This window comes from Rhinolophus hipposideros (assembly GCF_964194185.1).
Source record: "Rhinolophus hipposideros genome assembly, chromosome: 12".
NCBI classification, from domain to species: domain Eukaryota; kingdom Metazoa; phylum Chordata; class Mammalia; order Chiroptera; family Rhinolophidae; genus Rhinolophus; species Rhinolophus hipposideros.
In genome coordinates, this window is record NC_138058.1 from 52613784 (window position 1) to 52640931 (window position 27148).

A 27148-nucleotide genomic window follows, 5' to 3' on the forward strand; every position below is an offset into this window, starting at 1 on the left:
AGCCATGTCTACTTTCTTTTTCTTTTTTTAATCATTGCTCAAAAGGGAATGTCCTTTTATCACCTCGGAGTTTGTATTACTCTTTCAGATTTGTATGTTCTTTATTCAAATTTCCCTTTAATTCCATTTCCAATACAAAGAGATTTTGTATGCCATTTGGATACCATTTTAGTGATTGTTCCCTTTTTAGTATTTGCTTTGTCATTTGTCACTTAGGATATGCTACTTGATCTATTTAGTTGCTTTTTATGAATCTGTTCAGTTAATTGAACAAATATTTACTGAGTACCTGCTGTATGCAAATGACTGTTCTGGGCATTGGGAAGATAGCAGTGAATAGCATGGACCACCCCTGTCCTCTTAGAGCTTTAGCAACTTCCTCTGTACCTTATTTAAAAAAACAATTTATTTCTAGCGCCTGTCACAGTATATGTTAATAATGTTGATGTTAAAACTGAGTTGAAATTTGCAAAAAGGAGCCCCTGGACTAATGATGCTCACCTCCACGACCTCCAAAACAAACAAACAAACAACCAAACACACACACAGACCATTACAGAGAAGAGGGTAATTATTCTGTAGGATGAGGATATGTTTTGGAAGGTGGCTGTTGTCTTGGATTCAATAATACGTTTTTAAAAAGTAAGCCAAAATAATACTGCCTTGGGAAATGTAAATTCAACTGTATACCAGTAGTTTCCCATGAAAAGTATGCAACTAGAATAATAACAAATACAAATCTGCTTTTAAAAAATGCTCATTGTCCTGGGATCAGTACTTATTCAGTTCTACTTTCCACACATCATCTTTAGTTCCAGATAATCACAAAATGTTAAAGTCTTTCACTATATAGTTGAGATAACTTTTATAAGATTACACAGATTAGTGAAAGAACAAGAAGTAGGAATTTCCCAACTCCCACATCAAAGGGCATTGAATTTTTGTACAATGCAGTGCAATAATTGATATATATAGTTATGGTCCTGAGTTATCAGGAAAAATTAAGTTATGTTCACTGGCTTTTTAAAAAATGCAGGTGGCGACTGAGGAGTGGGAATAGGTGTTTTTTTTGGGGGGGGGTGATGAAAATGTTCTAGAATTTGATAGTGATGATAGATGCATGTTTTTATCAATATACTAAACACTACTGAATTGTATACTTTAAATGAGTGAACTGCACAGTACGTGAATTATATCCCAGTAAAGCTGTAGTTTAAAAAAAAATGAAGGTGGCAATTTATTGATCTTTAAGATTCAATATATATCAAGACTTAAATGATTTAATTTATCTCAAGCATTTATTATATGTGTCTAATAAGTCTTTCCTATTTTCTGTGCTTTATGTTCTTTTGTTTTCTTTTCATACTGTTTGAATAAAAATCATTACTTTGACATTGTGACCTAATATTTTATTAGGAAATAGTGTTATGATAGTTAGAAGTCAGGTAATGATTAAAAGCTTATTTTAATAAAAGCTTGACTTCCTAGTTAAAGAATCTATACTGTTTTAAAAAATGTTTTTTGTAAATTTGCTGTAATGTGTATGTGCAGAGAGATTTACAGCTGAATCCCTTACTAGAAACGACCAATTTTTCTACAAAAACATAAACAGTTTTAGTTCTTATTTAGAATTCAGAGTTAAACTTAGATTTAATTTTAGAAACTCTAAATTTTACATTTAGTAATATGAAAGAAAACCAGAATCAGACAGAGGTTAAAGTGATAAAAGCAGATTTTAGTCAGGAACTATTGCAATAAGGGAGGAAAGACCTCAGTGTAGAACTGGGCTCAATTCTGAATGCAACAAACAAAAGTGGGAATTTATAGCCCGGGAGGACGGTGGGGGTTTGGTGGGTGGAAGTTACTAAGAGGAAGTTACTTGACACTGTTCTTGTTGAAGGCAGGCCAGGGGTGAACAGACATCAGCTGGGGGAAGGTGGGTTTAGAGGAATTTGATCAGAAACTGAGGGTGATCAGATGTTGAAGGTGGGGGGTTCTTGCTAAACTGACTTGGTAAGCTTCTTGCTGAAATTGGGCAAAGATCAGGCCTAGTCCAGCAAACTAGGCCTGCTATATGTTTTGCCATACATATGTTGACTATTTTGTCAGTAGTCAACATATGGCAAAAGAGTCAATAATCATCATCAAAGATATATTTATTAAAGCAATGTGGTGCCCTTTTCTACCTATGAATTTGAAAAAATCAGTGATAACACCCAATGGTAGAGGAGGTATATTAAACTTGACTAACATACATTGTTGGTGGTATTGTCAGTTGATCAATATCTATCAGGAAACATAGTTTACTTTGATCTAGTAATCCTACTTGTTGCAGTCTATCCCAGAGAAATAAACAGAAAATTGCCTTACAAGTCTATATGCATGAAGAACAACAATGGCAATTTATTTTGTAATAGTGAAAAATTATAATCTAAATGTCAAACTATAGTGAAATGAGTATCATTTCGGAATGCTTTTGGCTGTAAGTAAACCCTGTTAACAGGGTTAACAACCCTTTATTTGATATAGCAAATAAAGATCATTTTTGTCACAATTCTGGTGGTGGATAGTCTTTTTCTCTGACAGAAGCTGGTGCAGCTGCTCAGTGATGACAAAGAATCTAGGCTTTTCTATTCTTGCCCTCTGTCATCTTGTACCCACAGTGTGCTTATTGTCTTCCTTCTTGTTACATTATGATTACAAGATTATTAGACAGTAATCCCCCCTTATTCACAGGGGATATGTTCCAAGACCCCAGTGGGTTCCTGAAACTGCTGATAGTATAGTACTGAACCCTATATATAACATACTTTTTCCTGTACATACATACATACATACATAACACTTTATGACCTCTCTTTGGCATACCCAAATTGCCAGCATCACGACTCTTGTGACTTGGGGCCATTATCAAGTAAAATAAGGATTATTTGAACACAAGCACTGCAATACTGGGACAGTGGGTTTGATAGCTGACATGGCTACTGAGTGACTAATGCGCATGGAGATGCTGGACAAAGGGATGATTCGCATCCTGAGTGAGACGGTCCATTCATTGAGAATGGTGTGCAATTTAAAACCCAAGATTGTGTATTTCTGGAATTTTTTATTTAATATTTTTGGACCACTGTTGACTGTGGGTAACTGAAACTGGAAAGCAAAACCGTGGACGAGGAAAGACTGCTGTAGTTACAGACATTAAGACATCAGTGAGAAGCAGCAAAAAGGTTTGCTTTCTTTGGTTTGGAGTGAGTCTCCTTTATCAGTGAATGATAAACTTTCCCAGAAGTACCTTCTCCCCATCTTCAGCAGATATCCGTATATATCTCACTGGTTACATAGCCATGTCTGGCCACAACAGAATCTTAAGACAGCAAGCATCTGATTTTCCAGTCTGTAGTGGGAAGTTACAAGGTAGAAGGGGTTGGGAATGTGTATTTTGAGTAGCCAGCCCACAAGATCTGCTACAGTGGTTAAGTAAATTATGGTAAATCTACTTGCAGAGCTATAATGAATGTCATGAAAATGGTTATAAAAATAGCAATAACACACAAAATGTTTGCATAATAAAAAGTAAGCTATAAAATTTTGTACCATGATTCCATCTATGTAGAGAAATTGAGAGGGAAATTAGAAGAAAATAATTCAAATAATAAAAATGGAAGCATAGAGTGTATCTCAACTGCTTTGCATATTCCTTTTTTTTTAATGGTGTGGAGGAAGGGGCTGGTGTTCTCTCGGGTTGTATTTCAAAAGCAAAATAACAGATTCATAGAGTGTGTGTAGCTTCGTTGCTACCAGCCATATAAACATATATCTGTAATTCATCTGTTTGCGAATATTGGATTTTATCATTTTAATTTACCTTTTTAATTTAACAAGTATATATATGATGCATCAGAACTGACATTTTTTTTTAAAGATTTTTTTGGGGAAGGGCAACAGGACTTTGTTGGGGAACAGTGTGTACTTCCAGGACTTTTTTTCCAAGTCAGTTGTCCTTTCAGTCTTAGTTGTGGGGGGTGCCGTTCAGCTTCAAGTTGTTGTCCTTTCAATCTTGGTTGTGGGCGCAGCTCAGCTCCAGCTCCAGTTGCCGTTGCTAGTTGCAGGGAGCACAGCCCACGATCCGTTGCAGGAGTCGAACCTGCAACCTTGTGGTTGAGAGGACATGCTCCAACCAACTGAGCCATCCGGGAGCTCAGCGGCAGCTCAGCTCAAGGTGCCGTGTTCAATGTTAGTCGCAGGGGGCACTGCCCACCATCCCTTGCGGGAGTGGAGGAATCGAACTGGCAACCTTGTGGTTGAGAGCCCACTGGCCCATGTGGGAATCGAACCAGCAGCCTTCGGAGTTAGGAGCACGGAGCTCCAAACCACCTGAGCCACCAGGCCGGTCCTGTTGTTCATTTTTATTCTGTTTATCAACTGCTTACTAAATAGTGATTTTTGCGCCAGATACTTTGCTAGGTACTAGAGATTCAAAGGTATTTAAGACACAGAAGACACAGTTTATATTTTAAAGAAGTTCATAGTCTATTAATCATTTCAAACCATACCCCTCAGTACCAGGCTGTATTAATATTTGATAAATTGTTGAGTAGATATTTTTAATTTTTATTTTAGTAAAAGCAATTCAGGCACACAGAGGTAAATAATACAAAGGAGCTTATGTTAAAAGACAGTGAGATGTGCCTCCAAGTATAATTCCTCAGAATCAACTATTTTTAAAAACTCTTCATTGCCTTTTCTGTTATTTATTCATATTTCAAAACAATATTCTTATACTACTCCCTCTTTGTCAGTTTTAAATACTATCTACTAACGTCCATGGATGGTAGATGAGGGCTTAGCTGCATTATCCCTTTCACTTCTTCGCTCCACTTGCTATCCCCCAGTTATATCGAAATATTTAAAATTAATATTATGTAAATATACATAAATAATAGTCACTTTTGAGTCAACCAAATAATATACTATGGTTGTTTCTTTTCCTATGCAACTTTTGGTTTTCCTGGAAGTATAATTACCTCATTTTTTTCATGGTTTAATTTTCGTGGAACATTGCTTTACTTTTTTCCCCATACTTCAGTAACCTTTAAACACAAATTTGTCTGTGGGGAAACTTACAGATAATTTCTCAGACCTCCTGAGCCCCCTTTTAAACGATTGATCTTGTTCCTAGAGTTTTCTATACTGCCCTAATATGGGCTACATGCTATTTAGGCCCATGAGCCAGTCCCTAGAACTTTCTTTTGCTTCCATCCATTATTAACAACTGTTGTTTCCTGAATCCTGTCTTCATTTTAGTTTGTCCTTTTAATGGTATTGTTAAGTCTCTTGAGAAAGGGTGCATGGGAAAGAACTGTTTTGGAAATTTATATTCTGAAAATGATTGAGTAAAGTAAAATTTATTATTGAAAGGAATGTTTGATAAGTAAAAATAATGGCACAGAAACTTTATGGGGAAAATTTCAGGAAACTCACTCGTTTGTTACAAGATAAAGATAACTGTAGAGTTAATACCAGATTAAAATACTGTTTTTGAGTTGAACATCAGTTCTGTACTTGACTCCCGAGTTACACAGGCATCCTGCTCTATTTTGTGTTTATTTTTATATTCACTGGTTCTTCCTGTAACTCTGTTTCTGGTGCTGGTTGCATACAATAAACATGTGTCACCGGTCCACATATATTTTGTTCAGCATACATGTTTCACTTGACTACAAGCTCTTTGTATTTGTTTTGTCACTGCTTTAGCCCTAGTGTCAGTAACTTTTCCTGGCACAAAGTAGATGTTCAGTTAATGTTGTTAAATGAATAAATGTGAATGTTTGATATTTATGACTCAAAGCCTTATTTATTAGGAAACCCACTGCCTTGTGTTAGCTTTTTTGTATATGTATGTATTCTGGTCTTGTACCCCAACTAGATTGAAAGTGCACGGTGAGTAGGAACTTGGTTTTAATTGTCTTTCCTATGTGTTTCCTCACAGCAGTTTGGATGATCGTAGATAATAGGTATTCCCCAAAGACATGATTGAACTGAATGAAAAATGGTTGATTTTATTTTCTTATCAGGATACAACTAAAAAGACAGTCATAAACAAGGAATTTGGGAGAGAATCAAGAAAGCTAGTGCGTACTTGCCTGCCAACTTGAGGGCCTATGTGAGATTTCATGCTTCTGTGGAGCAAAGAGCTAGGATTCTGAGACAGCTCTGTTCATTGCTCTTTATCAGCCTGTTTGCTTTATTTCTGGCCTTCTGATATACCACATATGGTATAAGTCAACGGTTCTCCAAGTGTTGCCCCAGAATAGCAGCATTAGCATCTCTAGAAGTGGAAATTCTCAGGCCTCACTCCAGACCTATTGAATTAGACACTGGGGGTGGGGTTGGCCCAAGGAATCTGTGTTTTAAGAAATCCTCTGGGTGATTCTGATGCTAAAGTTTGAGGTTACCAAGTGGTGACACTGTCTTTAGGAGAGAGGCCTAGCTAGAGACAATGATTATATGCTGAAGAAAACCAACTACCGTGTTTCCCCGAAAATAAGACCTAGCTGGACCGTCAGCTCTAATGTGTCTTTTGGAGCAAAAATTAATATAAGACCGGGTTATGTAATACAACATAAGACCGGGTATAATAATATAATATAATATATAGTGATAATATAATATAATATAAAATAATATATTAATACCAGGTCTTATATTAATTTTTGCTCCAAAAGACGCATTAGAGCTGATGGTCCAGCCAGGTCTTATTTTCGGGGAAACACAGTAGCAGCCTAGATTTAAGAGAATAATCTAAGCCAAAACTTTTCCAAGGAAATAGGTGTGGTTTGTAGAAGGTACTAGAATATAAAGCGGATTATTGAAACTTCACTGTATGCTATTCCTTATCTTGACTGTATTATTGACTTTGACTTTTCAAGTATTTCTCTTGTTATGTTTGAGTTTGAAACTGAGAACCTTAAAATAGTCGTTTTCTTGTATTTTTAGATTTTTGTAAAAGTGAGTATTCTTTCCCATAGCAGGTGACCAAGAAATGACTGAAAAGTATTCAACCCAAACTACTGTTTTATGTATTTTTCATTTTGAGTATATTTTTCAGTGATTTCAGTTTTGAGTTTTAACACTCTTTAATTTTAGAGTACAGGATAGTTTAAATGGTTTCAATAAATTAAATAGTACATTTGAAATAATTTTTTTATTAATTATTCCTGTGTGTAGATAAACCCGTTTACAAATAGCAGGTTATATTTCTTATGTATCCTTTTGACAAATTAGAATTGAAAATAATACAAAAATAAATTTCCTGTTTTCCATATAGACTTAAATCATGATACATTCACTTACTGTTTTATCTTTTTAATTTCTAATGGTAGGAAATGGAAGGCCTAATTTTAGATATATAATATAAAAAACTTATAAGGCATCATAGAAGTTTTAACATTCATTTTTCTTGAAGTTGATTCCAAAATTTTCTTTTAAAAATATGTGTCATTACTATTAAGTTTACTTGTACAGATACCTGGAAATATGATAGCTTGTGTTTTTAAAAATATTATTGTTTGTAACGTGAAAACTTAACTGCTTGATCAGATTGAATTACTTTAGTTTTGCAGATTTTTGTTAAGATTTTAATTGCATATTTTGATCTTTTCTCGGAAATCTGAAAATTCAGCAGAGTTTACTGTGTGAGAATGTTGAGGTGACAGTATAGGCAGAGGCAGGATTTCTAAAAAAAAGTAGTTAAATTGTAGCTTAATGGTACATGGAGAAGTATACTTATAAAATAAAAAAGTAAGTTCCTGAATTCATCACTATTCTAAATTACTGGACAGTAATGGAGGCTAGGAATATATTTGTTCTCTAATATAGAGATATATCTGTTATTTGAGAAGGAATTGTGTGTAGTGTTATACACTATATTCCGCTGTAGATGTGCAGGAAGAACTTTTAAGGGGTTTTGGGACCATGTATTTTTGGTCATATTCTTGTTGCTAGTACCCCCACTACATTGAGTGTGTGGCTCGAGTTTTGGAAGTGGTGATTCATTCATGATCTTAGACTGTCACCTCGGTTCGTTTGTGAGAACGCTTTCCTCTTTAGAGGCACAAACCATTAATCTTTTAGTGCTTCTTTTTTTCTCCGTTGTAATATTAATGAATTTGAATTGAAACATCCAAGGTAGAATCTACAAACTGGTAGCTTGTGGAGCCAAAGCTGGTGAATGAGTTTTGTTAGGCTCTAATAGAATTTTCAATTAAGAGACTTTTATGCATAGTAACATACCTATGGTACAGCATTCAAAAGGTATAAGGGGGGGATGTATACATTTAAAGGTAGGTTTAACTCCTATCCTTCTCTCTCCCAGCAACCCAGTTACTTTGTTGGGAAGCATTCACGCTTACTACATACTTGTGAATCATTCCAGAGATATTATCTACACTTAGAAGCATACTGATATATTTACTGCTCACCCCCTTTTTTTTCCTTTTTTTTTTTTTTCAAAGAAAACCGGATGGTTGCAGACTACATACATTGTTTGGTGTCTTGCTTTTTTTTCCATTTAGTCTGTCTTGGATATTGTTCTGTATCAGTATATATAGAGCTTTGTAACAATTGCATAGTATTCCTTTGTATAGATGTATCCCACTTTTCTTCTGTTTTCCTTCTTTTCTCCTTTCTTCCTTCCCTTCCATTCTTCCTTTTAGTCTTTTCTTCCCTCTGTCTTCCCTCTTCCCCCTGCCTTTTCAATTAAATAATCCAATTCAGACAAGAGTATCCTGCCATATTAGGAGAATCTTTAACTGGGATTTAATCTTTATTTTGAAAGGGTAAAGGATTTATACCAGTTATGGTTTAGACTCAGTTTGTTTTCACAGAAGGAATTGACTCCCTTCTGTAATAACATGTGTTTTAAGACCTCTTGTTTCTAACTTTTCTGAGTAGAGGTTTCCATAGGAAAAAAATTTAAGAGATTGATTCTTTCTTCCTCTATCTATTCTTACAGTTCTTATCAGGACCTAATTTTATTACAATTGTATTCATAATTTATTCAACCATTTTCCTGTAGTTGGACATTTGGATTGTACATACATTCTTGTTTGTATTTTTTTCAGTATTTCATTTCACACATGTAAATATATTTGAAGGATAACAATCTGGAATTAGAACTCCTACATAAAGAGCATTTGCAATTACAAAGTTGGTATTTATTGCCAAATGGTCGACTATAGTGGTGAAACTGATTTACATCATCACAGCCAACGTTGAATACTTTTCACCACCATATTGTATTGTTAAATTATTGAACTTTAAAAAAAAATTATTGAACTTTATTAACCTGATGGGAAAGGGGAAATCTGATTACAATTTTAATTGGCATTTATCTTATATGTGAGATTGAACATCTTTTTAATATGTTTGTGCCTTTTGTATTTCCTTTTATCAACATGCCCTTTGTTCATTATCTTTTTTTCTTATTAATTTGTAGGTACTCTTTAATATATTAAAAAAAGTAAACTCTTGTGATTTGTGATATGACTGTTTTCCTATTTTTTTGACATTTGTTGAAAAAGAATTACCTTATTTCTCATGATAGTTCTTGAGCAACTTTTTTTTTTTTTAAAGATTTTATTGGGGAAGGGGAACAGGACTTTATTGGGGAACAGTGTGTACTTGTAGGACTTTTTTCCAAGTCAAGTTGTTGTCCTTTCAGTCTCAGTTGTGGAGGGCGCAGCTCAGCTCCAGGTCCAGTTGCCATTGCTAGTTACAGGGGCGCAGTCCACCATCCCTTGTGGGAGTCGAACCGGCAACCTTGTGGTTGAGAGGATGCACTCCAACCAGCTGAGCCATCTGGGAGCTCAGCAGCAGCTCAGCTCAAGGTGCTGTGTTCAATGTTAGTTGCAGGGTGCGGAGCCCACCATCCCTTGTGGGACTCGAGGAATTGAACTGGCAACCTTGTGGTTGAGAGCCCACTGGCCCATGTGGGAATCGAACCGGCAGCCTTCGGAGTTAGGAGCACGGAGCTCTAACCGCCTGAGCCACCGGGCCGGCCCTTGAGCAACCTTTTTATTGCCATATATAAATAGTTTATTTTTTGAGGTAAAATTAATTAGTCTTTTCTGGCATTGAGTTTTGTCTTATTCTCAGGAAGTCATTCCTCACCCTGAGATTATTAAAACAAAACAAACTGTATCTTTTCTTCTAATACTTTGGGGTTCCTTTAAAATTTTTTGATCCGTTTGGCATTTGTTTTCATGTCAGAAACATTTTTCAGATGGCTGCGCATCAACAGTATTGAATAATTCACATTTTCCCCAGTCATGTGCATGCAGTGCCACCGTTAGCTGTTACTGAATTCCTGTATGTGTTTGGGCTTGTTTTGCATTTTCTTTACCACATCTCTACCTGTTTACGCATCAGCCCCACTTTTTAAATGACTATAGAATTATAAGTTTTAAAATGTTTTAGTGCTTTTAAGTAATTTGTTTATTCTTGCTTATTTATTTTTCCATATGTACTTTAGAATCATCATGCAAGATTTTTTTAAAAAACACTGTTGGTATTTTAATAGGGCTTGCATAATTTTTAAAGCTTAATTTAGGGAGAAATAAAGTCATAATGCAGTTTTTTTTAACTCTACTTATTTTAAATGTGTTTTGGCAGGACCCATCAGCTCCACGTCAGTCTGGTTGTGGAGGGCACAGCTCCCAGTGGCCCATGTGGGGATTGAACCTTGTTGTTAAGAGCACCACGTTCTAACACCGCGTAGCTCTATCTGAGCTAACCAGCTGCTCCCCTGCAGTTTTCTTTTTAAGAACATGGTTTTGCTTCTCGTAATTTTTGTGTGCCTTTTAGTACCATGTACAATATTCTTTACATAGCTTTTATTTTTTTCTTGTAAGATTTATTCTAATCATCTTATAATTTTTGTTATTATAAATGGGATTCTTTTCTTTAATTATGTCATGTAACTTTTTATAGATGCCCATGGGTTTCAATTTATTATTTTTATATACAGCTACTTTACTAAAGTTCCTTTTTTTAATAGTTTATTGGCTGTTTTCTTGGATTTTCCAGGTATCCACTCATATCATTTGCAAATAATAGTAATTTTATATCACTTTTTCTATTTTTAAACATTTCTTTCTTAACTAATAATATTGGGCACGACCTCCAGAACAGTGTTAAATATTTGTGGTGAAAAATGAACATCCCTGTTTGGTTCCTGATTGTCAGTACTTCTAGGAGGTTTTCATTATACATGATACAGGTTTTAGATTGTATTGTTAGAGTCTTATCACATTAAGGAGGTTGGCATAGTGTTTGATTAAAAAAAATCTTATATGTGTATTTTTTTAATTAAAGTTTATTGAGGTGACACTTTTTAGTAAAGTTACATAGATTTCAGGTGTACAATTCTGTATTACATCATCTTTAAATCCCGTTGTGTGTTCACCACCCAGAGTCAGTTTTCCTTCCATCACCATATATTTGATAAAAAGTCTTATGTTGACAGAAAGGTAGCAAGGGCAGTACAGAGAATTTGCTTTTTCCTAACCTTTTGAGGACAAGTTGCCAGCCAGTCTGATAGCCCGTTGCCTCCCACCAAATACTTCATGGTTTATTCCTATGAATCTATAGCCATTAAATTCAGAAAACTAGCACTGATAAATTGCTGTTATCTAATCCTCAGACACCATTCATGTTTCTCCAGTTGTTTCAATAAAGTCCTTTTGTAGCAAAATCCAGTCTAGCATCATACATTACATTTGGTTTTCATGTCTTTTTAGTTTTCTCCAATCTGAAACAATCTATTCTTGACTTTTATAACCTGATACTTTTGAAGATTACAAGACAGTTCATGTAAAATATTCCTTAGTTTGAATTTGCCTGATGTTTTCTTATGATTGATTTGAGGTTGGACATCTTTGGCACAAATACCACAGAGGTATTCTGTGATCACCAAAGAATATCACAGGTATTCCTGTTATTTCTTTTTGTTTGCCTTTTCCAGGCACCTCCATCTTCTTTGTAATCTTTCTCCCATCTGGGTATTGTATTTTTGCCAATATTTAACTAATCCAGTATGTGATAGGAAAATAGGAAAGGAAGTGTACTGGGAGCATAAGGAGATGGTTGGTAGGTTAGGGAATGAGTCACAGTAAAGACTTTTGAGTATTACGGGCTGAAGTTTCAGAATCATCCAGGACCAACGATGGTGGTAGAAATACAAAACTAGCCAAAGGTTATAGACAGGAAGAAATTGATAATCAATTTTATTACTACTTTAATTATATGATCATACTTATTATTATTATATTCTTTTTTATTAAAGCCATTTTGAAGAGTGTATTGAATCCTATGCCAAAGCACTTTTTGGCCAAACAAGTTGGGCTGTCATTATCTTTTTGACAAGACTTTCATTTTTGTCAGCTTTAAATGCATGTATTATTATTTTATAAAAAAGATCTCATTGCAGAACATATAATTTCAAGAGGTTTCTGTGATCATTAATGTAGATATTGTAGACATTTCATTCTTTTTCTGTTGTGTATACAATTGAATTATTTTTATAGACTTAAGTTATTTCAATAAGATAAAAATAATCTTAATTGCAATTAAATTTTTATGAACTCATTGAGATAAGAACAAAATGTTAACAGTATCTATATCTTGAAAGTTATAAGAAGCTCAGTGAGTTGGGTTTTATATTCATTTTGGTACTGAAGACATAGAAAATAGTGTCATTCAAACTAAATAGAATTTGAATGGCTCACTTACTAAACCTTCGTTGGACACCCTCTACAATTTTTTAGGGGTGTGGTAAGGTCGCCATTGTTGATATAAGAAACGTCCAAACCTGTAGAGAACTTGAATGAGTTTATTTGAACCAAACTGGCAACACTTGCGGGGAAGCAAAATCTCAATGGATTAAGAAAATGCTCCAGAGACTTGCAGTTTTGCAGCTTATTTTATATATTAGAATCAAAGGAGGAGACGTAAGGAGGGTTACATGAAATCCATTGGTGGTAGATTAAGGGGGTGGGAGAAAGCAAAGTGGGGAAATCTCTATGAGATTGGATAAGAAGTAAAATGGAGAGAGACACACTTCTTTTACATTGGTGGACACAGGATATTAATAGTTAACATTTACATCACATAGAGATGGTATGTGGGGTAATAAGATAACAATGAGGGGCTCTGTAGTCTCATGTTTTGGTGCTGTGGGTTGTGTCCCGAGGGTTCTGGGAAAAGGATTACTCTGACATTCCACGGGTATGTTATCTTAGATGCAAAAAGACAGTAGACAGGCTCACTTGAAGTAAAGATTGACCTTTGTGAAGGAAGCTATAGGCCAAGGAGGTGACTACCGGCCATAACCCGCTTTTAGTTAGGAACTTTGATGTTCGGATCATTTTTTTGCGGTCACTTTTGGTCTCTGAGTTTGTAGTGCCCGCCATGCTGGCCTCCCCTGAGCTTGTCAGTCAGTATGTGGCCCCTTTTCCGTCACACCTTTAAATGTAAGTTCTTGCTTACTTAAATGGAAAGCACTGTAGAAAGGTAAATAACAGTATTGTCTAAATTAATATAATAAAAATGGGAGGGGAAAGCCTGTGGGAATAGTGAAATTGATAGTTATTCTTGATGGCCTTTAAATAGACCTCCTGCCCTATTCTTAGTGGTGTCATGAGTTACTTTAACAAGTTAGTATTTGCAGCATAGTTTCAATTCCTTAAGTAGAAGATATTATTTCAATCCTAAATGTCTTTTTAATTATTCTGGAGAGCAGCTCATTCCTAGCCCTCTGTTTTACTAAAGACAAGAGTTTTACAGTTTGTTTCATATTCAAATGTAGGGTGTTTTTTCCTGAATAATTCTTTGGAGGGGCCAGGAAACTACACAGGTCCAATATCTCTAATTTTTACTTTTCCAAATTGTACTTTCTTTTTTCCTGCATATTAAATATCCTAAAGGGGAGTGATGAAAGGAAGCTGTACGTTGTTTGTAGGGGAGGGCCAGGATAAACTCTCTTAACAAGGAATCCATCGTAAAGTTAAATGTATGATGAAGGTCTGAGAACTCTTTCTTTGAAAGAGTATCATAAGAACTCATGATTTTTCTTATCCTCCTACCCCATCTTCACTCTTTTTAAAAGAGAAAATCCTCCAATGCCTTGAGAGACAACATTTGAGCACACTATACTGTATACTTTGCCAATGTCTGTGTTTTGGTTGTTTTAGGTTATAGACTCTTAGACGATAGGGACTATATACTATACGTAACTTGTAAATTCCCTAGTCTGAAGTAAAATGCATACAGATGTGCTTTTAAAAAAAAATTAAGCTTTTTTCAATCTTGCAGTTAATGCCTTTTTATATGCTTACACAGTTACGTAAAGGAAATATTTTTGTATCTAATGATCCTATCTTCCAAAGGTTCTGTTTTCAACTGAGTTTGTTTTTTTTTTAATTTGGTCTAAACTGAGTTTTGTCTTTCTTTTTCTAGGCCCAGATTGCCTTTCTTCAGGGGGAAAGGAAAGGTCAAGAAAATTTGAAAAAGGATCTTGTGAGGAGGATCAAAATGCTGGAGTATGCTCTTAAACAGGAAAGGTAATTCAGTAAAGTGGAAAATAGTGTTCCCTTAAATATTGGAATAATTTTTGTCATTCCTAAAACAAATCCAAAGTTTAATACTTTATACTTCTGAATTCAGAAAATAGCATCTGTAATAAACATTTATAAATGGTTGTAGTATGCTAATTTACTTTATTAACATTTAATAATGACTGATAAACAGATTTATGTGATTTAAAAAAATTTTAGCAACATTTTTTCCCTACCCTGTCCTTTCTTAAGAAACATGTACTTCCTGAACTATTAATATCCATTTCTTTATGGAATTGCAATAGTGTTTTGAGTTGTAAAGGAAATTTCTTTAATGCTTACAACCCTTTTCCTACCATCTAATATTATTCAATTTGATATATTTTCTTTGGGGAAAAAAATTGCTCTGGCAGACTATGTTGGAAACCTTTACATAGACTTTTTTGATATTTTGTTCCTTTGTTCTCAGCAGTTCATCTCTCTCCAGAAACAAATCTTACCTTTCTATTTTGCTAATGTCTAAGATACTCAAGTAACTAAACTTGGGTCATAAGTAAAGAATAATAGGCCATATATGAAAGTTTTAGAAGTTTTCATGTGAATTAAGTTTATTTGCTTTAACGGATGGTCTTTGGATTTTATTTACTTATTTTGTCAGCAATATGAAACTACTTTGTTTTGAATATTTGATAGGTGATACTGAAATTCTCTATTTTGCTTTATTTTTGATGATCACATGCTTTTCTCATTATTTTGAGGTTGATGAATGGGCTGTTTGCAAAACTACCATAAAATAGCATTTAGCAGATGATATTTATGAATACCAAGAAATAGATAAAACTTTATTAGAACTTGTGTTCATCTTTATGTGGGGTCTTTAAATGGCACAGAAGATTGAAAACAGGTTGACCTCTTAGTGAAAACTAGGTGGTTCTTTTTTTTTAAGAAGTTGGTTGAAATTTATTGGGGAAAAAACCCACAAAACTACACTTTTAAAAGTAGTAATTTGGGAATATTTGAGATTTTAAACTGTCTAAATCATAGGCATAACCAATTGGAGATAGAGTAATAACATTGAAATGGCAGCTGTTTATTAACTACTGTGTACCAGAACCTGACGCTTAAAAACTAAGTGTCTGGGTAGAATTGCAGAATTAAGTAGAGCTGTGATTCAGATCCCTCAGATCTGTCTGATTCTGAGGGCTGTACGCTTTACTGGTACGTTGTATTATACTATCTCGTAAGATGGAAGAATTGAAATATATATATGCTACAGTGACCAAGAATATTGTGTGTGCTGTGTGTGTGTGTATCCCTTCTCATTAAACATATTCTTTAATCTGTGCATCTAACTTAAGCACTGTGCTGGAGGTTAGTATAACACAGGTCGTAGTCCTGGTCCTCAAGGGCTTAGAGTAACTGGAAACAGACTTGGAAACCACAGAGTTGCTGTGCAGTCTGTGGGATCACAAAGAAGGGAGTGGTAATTTCTGTCTGGAAGATGGAAGTAGAAAGGAGGGAGTTAATTAGTGGAGGTGAGACTTGACCATCATCATGAAAAATAATGTGTTTGCCAGATAGGCAAGGTTCAGGAAGTAGAGAGAATCTGTTTGACATGGAATAAAGCAGTTTAGTGTGTTGACAAATTTGTAATTACTGTTTATGGAGGGTAGGGCGTTAGTTGTGATTTGATCAGCGATAATGGTAGAGCTGGGCAAGAGGCAGATCATGCAGAGCCTGACTCAGGCAGTGAAACTTTTCTCTTACACATAATGGGGAATATTGAAAGTTTTCAAAAACTTTTTATTCTAAAATAATGCCAAACTAATAGAAATTGTCAGAACTATTTACCATTTACCCAGATTTACTAATTGACCACATTTTACTGTAATTACTTTTGTCATGCACACTATAGCATATTGTTTTTCCCTGAATCATTTACTACTTAGTTGGAGACATTAATTATGTCCCTTCCCTAAATTCCTCTGTGTATATTCTCTATGAGGAAGGACATTCCCTTGTCTAATTACAGCTCATTGTCAAATTAAGGAAATTTAATGTTGATATAATTCCATTATCTAACATAGCCCCTATTCATATATTCCAGTGATGATCTTTGTAGCATATTTTCCCCCCAAATGTCCCAATAATGATCTTTAGCTTTTTTTTTTTTTTTTCGGTCCAAGATCCAGTCTAGGAGTACATATTACATTTAGTTACATTTAGTTGTCATGCAGTTGCAAGACTTTAAGCATGGGTAGTATGAAACAGATTTTATAAAGATCATTCTTCCTCAATGTGGGAGATGGACTAGAAAGGTCTGTTAATACAAGCAGGAAGATTGTAATAGTCTGGGATGAGGAGTAGCTGCTGGAATAGAGGAGGCATCAGCGATGAAACATTTTAAACATAAAGAATCCATACAGTTTGGAAGATGGTGGGGTACAGGGTATGAGGAAGAAAGGTAATTCAAGAATGATTCCTAGATTTCTGGCTTGAAGTGAGTTTTGGACGTTATCAGTTGAACTAAGGATATGAATTACGGGTTGAAAATCAGATATGGGAGTGGATTAGTGACTAGAGAGATATATAGTTGGGAATCGTTAATGTTATGGGTAAAGTTATAGGAGTAGTTGAGACAAGCAGCTTAAGTATTGTGGGAAGAGAAGAGACAGAAGCCACAGGAAATGGAGATGTTTGCAGAAAAGGCAGAGGAAGAAGAGCCAGCAAAGCACTGGTTGGAGACGGAAGGTCAGAGCAGTGCATGGGAAGCAAGCTAAGGAGATGGGAGTTGGACAATTGCAGGTGCCACACGGACTGAGTAAGTTGTGTACTGAAAACAGTCATTTGGGTTTGCCAGTTAGAGCTTGTTGGTATCCTTGCCAGAACAGCTTCAGTGAGGTATTAGGAACATAAACCAGATCACAGGGGATTGAGGGGTGAGAAGGATAGATAAAGTGGAGACAGATACAGTAGCTTGACTTTGGAGAACAGAAGAGATAAAGAACTGGCTGCAGCTGGGGAAGATTAAAAAAAACAAAAGAAAACAAAGCAAAAAAAAGCTGGAGAAGAGTCCCTGATTTTGTATGTTTTGAAGTTCATGAAATGACTTGAGATTATTTCTGATATAATGGCGCTAATGAAGTGTAATAAATTAGGGAATAAAAAAGTATTTCTTGGTGGATTAGAACTCTAAAATATTTCAGTCCTTTTCACTTTGAAGTTATTTTTCTAATTCTTTAATGCCAGGAATTTTTTAAAATTTTGGAGCTCTAGAACATTTTATTCTTTTGATTCTGAAATTATTTTTTAATGCCTTACATCTTAAGCCAATTAAAAAATTGAAACATAATCATAGGGGGACTAATATCTTTTATATACACCTCTAAGCCTCAAGTTAACTTTTTTCTTCGTCTTGCTTTATCTTGATCTATTTTAAAGTAAATTCCAGACATCTTGTCATTTAATGTAAATACTGAGTAGGGATCATGGTTTTGAATTGCTGTGTTACAGATTTTCTAAATAGTCCCACTTAAGAAGATCCAAAATTTTGTAAAACTGAATCTTTAAAATTACAGGATTACTCACCTAGCAATGAATTTATCAAAGCAATTTCTAAGTGATAAAATTTACAAAATGAGTAAATTTACATATACGAGCTGTGATTGAAAAATATGGTGAATGTTTAAATAAAAATTTATTACAGTAAAAGACACATTGCCATTTATCCTCCTCAAAATACTTCCCCCTGCTTTGAACACACTTATCCCGTTGTTTTTGCCATTTTCTGAAGCAGTTCTGGAAGTCCTCTTTCGTGAGTGTCTTTAGTTGCGCTGTCATGACTGCCTCGATGTCCTGAAATGATACAAAACATTTTTTTTTTTCATGGTCGTTTTGACTTTGGGGAAGAGCCAAGAGTCATTCGATGCCAGATTGAATAAGGTTGATAAGGACACACCATACTGCTTTTATTTGATAGAAATTTCCGTACCAGAAGCAATGTGTGACACAGAGCTTTTCTGTTGTGATCGAAAAATACAGTGAATGCTGCTGCCAAGTGCCATCCCACAGAAAGGCAGGGATCTGCAATACGAGAGCGGTGCAGAGAACCTTAGTAACAATGTGTGACAAGTTTCAACTTGTTCGGTGTGGTCAGTTGGGTGTGAGCTACAGTTGAGAGAAAATCTTTTTTATTTTTATTTTTATTTTTTTTTTTAAAGATTTTATTGGGGAAGAGGAACAAGACTTTATTGGGGAACAGTGTTTACTTCCAGGATTTTTTTCCAAGTCAAGTTGTTGTCCTTTCAGTCTTAGTTGTGGAGGGCACAGCTCAGCTCTAGGTCCAGTTGCCGTTGCTAGTTGTGGGGGTGGCGCAGCCTACCATCCCTTGCGGGAGTCGAATCAGCAACCTTGTGGTTGAGAGGATGCACTCCAACCAACTGAGCCATCCGGGAGGCAGCTCAGCTCAAGGTGCCGTGTTCAATCTTACTGCAAGGGGCGGAGCCCACCATCCCTTGTGGGACTCGAGGAATCGAACTGGCAACCTTGTGGTTGAGAGCCCACTGGCCCATGTGGGAATCGAACCGGCAGCCTTCGGAGTTAGGAACATGGAGTTCCAACTGCCTGAGCCATTGGGTCAGCCCCAAGAGAGAAGGTATTTTAAAGTGTGCCATAAATCATCCTCCATTATGACAACATTACGTGTCACACATTGCTTCTGGTATAAGTCAATTTCTGTCAAATAAAAACATCACGGTGTGTCCTCATCTACCTTATTCACTGGATCTGGCACCATGCAACTTCTGGCTCTTCCCCAAAGTCAAAATGATTCAGACATCGTGGCAGCCACGACAGTGCAACTAAAGACACTCACGAAAGAGGACTCCAGAACTGCTTCAGAACGTGACAAGAACAATGGGATAAGTGTGTGTGAAGAAAGGGAAAGTATTTTGAGGAGGATTAATGGCAATGTGTCTTTTACTGTAATAAATTTCTAAAATTTAAACATTCACTGTATTGTTTCATCACACCTTTATTTTTCAGGAGTACACAGTGTATATAACCTAAGGTTTAGTCAGGAACTTCAATAGTGCAGAACCTCAAATTTTACATAAAATATAATTTTGAAAATTTTTTCCATTTTCCCTCATTTCTCTTTTATCTGCACCACTGTAAAAGCCTAACTACTCCCCTTTGACTCTAATGTTTTCATATTGTAACTCATCTTCCATGTCCATTGGACTCATTTTCTAAAACACAGATGTTATATACCTATTTAAAAATATCTGTTTTATTTCAAAGTTCTTAGTAAAACCTTTTACACCCAGGCCCCCTTTTTTTTTTTTTTTTTTTTAATTAATTTTATTGGGGTGACAATTGTTAGTAAATTTACATAGATTTCAGGTGTACAATTCTGTATTACATCGTCTATAAATCCCATTGTGTGTTCACCACCCAGAGTCAGTTCTCTTTCCATCACCATATATTTGATCCCCCTTACCCTCATCACCCTCCCCCCACCCCCTTACCCTCTGGTAACCACTAAATTATTGTCTGTGTCTATGAGTTTTTGTTTCTCATTTGTTTGTCTTATTCTTTTTGGTTTATATACCACATATCAGTGAAATCATAGGGTTCTCTGCTTTTTCTGTCTGACTTATTTCACTTAGCATTATTCTCTCGAGATCCATCCATGTTGTCACAAATGCTCCTATATCATCTTTCCTTAACGCCGAATAGTATTCCATTGTGTATATGTACCACAACTTCTTTATCCATTCATCTATCGAAGGACATTTTGGTTGTTTCCATGTCTTGGCCACCGTAAACAAAGCTGCAATGAACATTGGCGTACACGTGTCTCTATAGAGAAATGCTTTTATATTTTTGGGGTAGATACCCAGGAGAGCGATTGCTGGGTCATATGGTAATTCTATTCGTAATTTCTTGAGGAACCTCCACACTGCCTTCCATAGCGGCTGCACCAGTCTGCATTCCCACCAACAGTGTATGAGAGTTCCTTTTTCTCCACAGCCTCTCCAACACTTGTTACTATTTGTTTTGTTGATGAAAGCCATTCTGACTGGGGTGAGGTGACCAGGCCCCTTTTCTAGTCCTATAGATACATACACATATACAGCTGGCAAGCGCATGCACACTCAAACACACACATGTACACACACACACACACACACACACACACACAAGTTAGCTGTTTTTTGACCCGCTTTGTATTTTCACACTTTGAGACGTTTAAGATGTTCCTTCTGACAAAAATACCTTCTATATAAATCCATTTGTCTGATTGGAAATCTACCGGTGTTTTGAGGTTTAGCTAAAATCCCATGTGTTACCTTCTTTTTGGTAGGTCTCCTTGACACCGCCTTTGACAGAATTAGATAATCACTTATCTGAATTCTTATAACAAGTTACATAACTCTTAGCTGTTACTGCATAGTGTGCTCTAGTTATTTATTTACATTTTTGTCTCATAGGCATCTCCTTGCCTCACCCTTATAACTAACTACAAGCTGCAGGTTATTGCCAGCAGCCAGCAGAGTACCTGGCATGTCATAAGAATTCAATAACAGTTCATTGGATTTAATCAAATTATTTTTAATATCCACATTCACAGTGTAATGGGGCTGCTATGTTATAGTCCTAGCACATTATATCTAATATAGCTTTGAAACAAAACTATAATGGGACTTCTTTAATACATTATAATTACATAATTTTCATGCTATTTTATTCAGTAAAGGGCAATTGGGAGGCCTGGCTATGTATCAGATGTATGGTTCTTAGACATGACATCTGCTGTTTAACTTGCAGTCAGATTTAGACAGAAAAAGATTAGGGAACAAGAAGAGATTAAATGTTAAAACAATAGAAAACAATGTGAGGGAGAAGATATTTTAGCATATTGACTTCAAAAGGAATGTTACTATATTGAGCAGTTTTCTGTGAGTAAATTATTTTTTAGTGAATTTAACTATTCAGAAGGGAGACTGATTTAAGGGAACCCAGCTTGTAAACAGCAAGCAGTTCTTTGCTTATTTTGTCTTTGTCTAATTCTTCCTGAAATGTTAGTTCATTGTATTTTATTATTTTTGTTACATATATTGCATAGAATATATATTGTGTATATGGCATAGAATATATTCTATTCCCTTTTTTGTATCTCTCCTGCAGTTTTTCCAAAGACCACTAGAATGCACTACAATGCAGTATTTTGTGTTTGAAAATGTTTTTCTTTATATATACATATCTGCATAAATTCCATACAATTTTATTGCTACTTCTATTCTGTCCTCAGGCCAGTTACTTTCAATTGCTGTTTTAACTTCTAGGTTCTAGGAGGTATTTTACTTTCTTATGATAGATGAAATATGTTTCTGAAAAATCTGAACATTGACAGTGACATTAAGAACCTTGTTTACTTTCTGGTAACTGTGAGTTAAATTAATGGATATAAATCTTACCCTCTAATCATCAACATTATTATAAGTACATTGAAATAGACTAGGAAATATTTAGTCTGATGATGAAATCTTTGTTACTAACAGAAGCAGTGAGGATAGAGAAAAAGATGTTCTAGATAATTTGGAACAAGATATTCACTAAAAATTAAAGAAAAGACACATACATATGATTTATTAGCCAAATAACACAAAATAGTCTCCCTTCCGCATCAGTTCACTGATTTCCCTTCCCAAAGGAAGTCTTTTTAACTGATGTCTTATGTATCGTGTATCCTTCAGAAAGAGTCAATGCATATGAAATATAATAACACACGTACAGAACACACATGTATATAGTATTTTGTACCTTGCTTTTTTTAACTTAAGCTTAGAGATCAATCCATATTAGCAAACAAATATTCTTTTTTCTTTTTAATAGGTACATATTATTAATAAAACATTTTATTTATATGTAAAACATATAAAGATTAATATACCGTGTTCCCCCCAAAATAAGACTGGGTCTTATATTAATTTTTGCTCCACAAGACGCATTAGGGCTTATGTTCAGGGAATGTCATCCTGAAAAATCATGCTAGAGCTTATTTTCCGGTTAGGTCTTATTTTTGGGGAAACACGGTAAAAAATACTAAATGTATTTATACTAACTAGAGATACTAAATAATATATAAAAATAGCAATATAAAAAATATACCACTTAAGAAATAGACCATCAGCTTTTTATATTTTTTATAGGATTTTTTTAAGATTCTCTATATAAAACATCGATTTTTCTGTTGTAACTGCAAAATAATAATTGCAAAATAATATGAAATCCAGTACTCACATTTGAGAAAATAATTTTCATTTTCTTTATACTTTCCTTGAAATCTAAAAACTTTATAGTAAATGCTCAATTAGTTTTTCATAAAGAAAAAAAAACTTTCAAATTTGGCTCTGTTACCCTTTTATTACTTTATTACTTAGGTTTTCAAATTGTTATTATTGTTGTTATTATCCAGGTGTCATTACATTGAATATTTATTGTAAATGGCCTCAATATTTCAGGGAAGCAAACTAGTCAAAGTATACAAATACATTAAGTAAGTATGGCCACTTTTAGTTAACCTGAAAATTGTTTACTGTGATTATTTTTCTGGTCTCAGGTGGTTAAATCTCAGATGTTAAATCAGATTAACCAGAATTAATAACATTCAGATAATTTTTAAAAGAAGATAGACAAGAATTCCTGTTCACAATTCTTCCCAAGTCCTTTCTAAAAAGGCAAAGGATACCTTGACCATTAAAAAAATTTATTTATTCCTGCTGGAATATCTTTTTCAACATTGATGATTTGGGTTTGTTCCCCTTTCTACTTTGGATTGTTCAATATAACGCATACTTAGCAAAGCATAATTGTCTGACGAGGCACAATGTTACTGATGATTTTTCTTTTTAAAAATCTCAATTTTGAGAAAGGTTAGTTTTTTACAAGATTATGTCACAATCCAAACTTACCTCCTGCTCTTTATAATATAATTATACTCTGGCAGTCCTCAAGAAAATTTGAATACAACAGAAGCTAGAGTGTTAATATGGTTCATTAGTAATTACAGAAAGATTTATGGTTCCCAGTGTTAGTCCTGTATTTGTTATAATAGCACTTGACGGTATAACAACAAAATGATAATGGAAGCACTTTTGTGTTATGATTTTGACATCCTGGAAGGCTGTGAGCCTTTGAAAGTTAGCCAGGACTATTGCATACTGATAACTACTCCTATTATATATCTAAATGTTCATTTAAATGTGTTTTAAGATGGTTTGTATTTTCTCATTTCTTTGTTAGAGCCAAATACCACAAGTTGAAATATGGGACAGAATTGAATCAGGGAGATATGAAGCCTCCAAGCTATGATTCTGGTAAGCTAATTTTAAAGGAAGTTTAAGTGAATAAAAAGAAGTTAATGTCTAGTATTTTGTAGCAACAATATTTATAACTGCAGTTAATTTCTAATTATTTGTATGTTAGTTAATTTTTAGTTTTTGACCTACTTATCTTTTGGCACTAATCATTTAGTGTCATCTAAATCATTTTCTGCCGCCTTCCTTCCTTTTCCCTCTTCCCTTTTCTGTTAGTTCCCCATTTCCTGCTTATGTTCTATGTTTACTGAGGATCGGTCATGGGGTAACATGCACCAGCATAACCGTGTCTTGCTGGGTCTTCCCAGTATCAGTGGGAAATGTGAGATGTGCAGTACAAAGTACACCAAGCCCTTTAAATCCTGAAAGACAGCGTACAAACTATGGAGGGAAGAGAGCTCTTCTGTAAGTACAGGGAAATTCCTTGTCGCATAAACCTGATCCCTCAGTTTCAGTTATATAATGTTTATAAGTAAACAGTGTGGCTCAGTATAGGAAAAACTTGGTCTTTGAAATCAGATATATATAAGTTTGACTCTGCCTTAACACTTTAAATACCTGTGATATTGCCTAATCTCTCTGAGGTTGCTCCATTCCTTATCTGTAAAGTGGGAAGAATTCTGGAAATAATTCCTAACTCCCAGGTGTATTTTCTTAGTATACAGTACCTAGTTAGTACCTAGTACCATTCCATCTATTGATTTTTCAAACCACCTATTTATCTTGCAAATATTAAATATGTAATACTTGTCAGACCCAGCACCACATTCTGTGAATAAGATGATAACACCCTATTGAATTTTTATAGGAAAGATAAGAAAAAATGATTGTAATAAAATGACATGTATAATGGTAATAGGTTTTGTGTTAGTAGAGCACAAGAGCAGGGGAGCCAAATCTAATCTTAAGTAGTTAAGGAAACCTTATTGCAGGAAGTGAGGTTTAACGTTGACTCTGAAAGACAAGTAAGAATTAGTCAGTAAAAGTAGACTGACTAAATTGAGAGATGGGAGAAAGGCAGAGTATTAGTGGTGATGTTTCTGAGGTAAGAATATGGCACGTTTGAGAAATGAAATAACGGAGTAGTATTGGGATGGAGGGAAGGAGTGTTTCTAGGTACAGGTAGAGAGTTGGGGGTGGGCATATGGTAAAATATTTTACAAAGGTTATAAAATATGTTAAGGAGTTTACAGTTCATCCTACAAGTTATGAGAAGGCATTTGAAGGACTTAATTAGGACTCTTGTGATCAGATTTGCTCTTAGACCTTGAAGAGTGATTAGAGAGGAGCAGAATGGGAAATGGGGAGACTGGTTAGAGGACTGTTACAGTCACGCAGGTAGATGAGGAAGCTTACCTTGACAAGGCTACTGACTGCAGAGAAGTGGGTGTGTTCAGAAAGTCTGTAGGAAGTCAAATCTGCAGGAAGTAGTCTTTGTTTGGATGTAGGGGATGAAAAAAAGGGAACATAAAAAACGACTCCCATACTTCTAGTTTAAAAAGCTAGACCAGAAGTAGGTTTGGAAGATGGTAGGTTCACTTTTGGTTCACTTTTGGATTTATTTATTAGGCATCAAGGGAAGATGGCTGGTAGACAGATGGCTAGTGTGGGCTGGAGTTCAGGTTGGAGGTATGGGTGTGATACGGAGATTGAGAGGCATCACCATATAGTACTGGTGGTACTCAAGGGCACTGGAATGGAAAAGCTCACCCAGGGACCCTTGGCAGGGTGAGAAGAGGATCTAAAATGGAACCCTGAGGAATGGCCACATTTAAAATACTGGTAATAGAGGAATAGAAACCTGAAAAGGAAACTGGTAAGGATTGTGAGAGGAAAACCAGTAGAAACCATGAGAAGAGTGGGTTTCCAGAAGTAAGGACCCTTCAGCATTACTGATTAGTGTCCAGAGGGCTGATTTAGTGATTGTGAGCAGTTTTAGGACAGAGGTGAGAGGAGAAACGTAGACATAAGTGGAAAAGGAAGACTAAGTATAGTCAACTTTCAGGAAGCTTAGGTTGTGAAGGTGAAGGAGAGGGATTAGAGGGCAATAGCTGAAAGGACACATGGAATCACGAAAGAGTGTGTGTGTGTGTGTGTGCGTGTGTGTGTGTGTAATATTTCTTAGAGGAGGAACAAATAAAAGGGAGAGAGTAGAGATATTTAAAATAGGAAGGTATCTGAAGAAGTGAGAGGGATTGGATTTTGACATAGCTGGAGAATGGCAGGAGGAGCCTGTCTTTTATTGTTATCAAGAAAGAATGTAGGAAGTTAGGTGATGGATTTGTAGGTTTGGGTTTCAGTTTGGTGGTGGGTGTTTAATATAACTATGTATGAGACAGGATTACCTGCTAAGAGTGCTTCAGAGGTTTAAGAAAAGTAGAGAAAGTTTAAAATAATAGTGAACAGGAGGACAAACTAAGTAGAAAATAGTAGGATTGAGAACAGCTCAGGGTCCAGTTGAAGTCTGTGATCATGAGTTTACATGGGAGCACTGGTCTGCACACTTGGCAGCCTGGGTAAAAGGTGGAAAGAAAGAAAATAGGTAATAGTGGAATTCACTGAATTCATGGAGAGACAAGGGAATAAGAAAATTGATAGGTTGGCAAAAGAATGGTTGAAGTGATAGTCTGTGAACTAAAACTAGACAGGGAGGGAAGTGAAGACAAAAGGAGGCTAAATGGCTAAGAATCAGGGGACAGGCTCTGATCTAGGGCAGGTCAGACATTTTCTCTGAGGCCACATAGTAATACTTGGGCTTTGGAGGCCGTATGTTCGCTGTTGCAGCTCCTCAGCTCTGCTGTCACAAATGAAAGCAGCCACAATACAGGAATGAATGAGGTGGCAGGCCAGATTGACCTGCATGCTGTAACTTGCCCCTGGACTAGTAGTCCCCAGTTAAAGAAGTAGTGAATTGGGAGTATTGAACCTGAAGACTATGCTCACAGAGTGAGTTTGCACCGTGGCAGCTCTTCATAATGCCAGGGAAGGTGTGACGGCTAGAGAGGGTGCTGGTTATGGAGAGGCTGAAGTGGGTCACCCACGTGAAGGTAACTGCACTCAAGAAGGTGTAGGGAAAGTTTGGTTGCAGAGGAAGTTTGTGAGCCTGGTTCTGACTGTTATAGGGACATGTAGATGACAGTGATAAAGTCAGGA

The 27148-nt window shown here is 35.6% G+C and overlaps 1 protein-coding gene across 2 annotated transcripts in view; it reads left to right on the top strand.

Moving 5' to 3' along the window:
- Nucleotides 1-27148, top strand: part of STRN (striatin) — a 77844-nt gene that overhangs the window by 11973 nt on the left and 38723 nt on the right. For both annotated transcript variants that reach the window (XM_081068172.1, XM_081068173.1), the window contains exons 2-3: nt 14515-14618; nt 23922-23995. In XM_081068172.1, coding sequence (XP_080924298.1) covers nt 14515-14618; nt 23922-23995 — 178 coding nt within the window. The remainder of the gene's footprint in view (nt 1-14514; nt 14619-23921; nt 23996-27148) is intronic.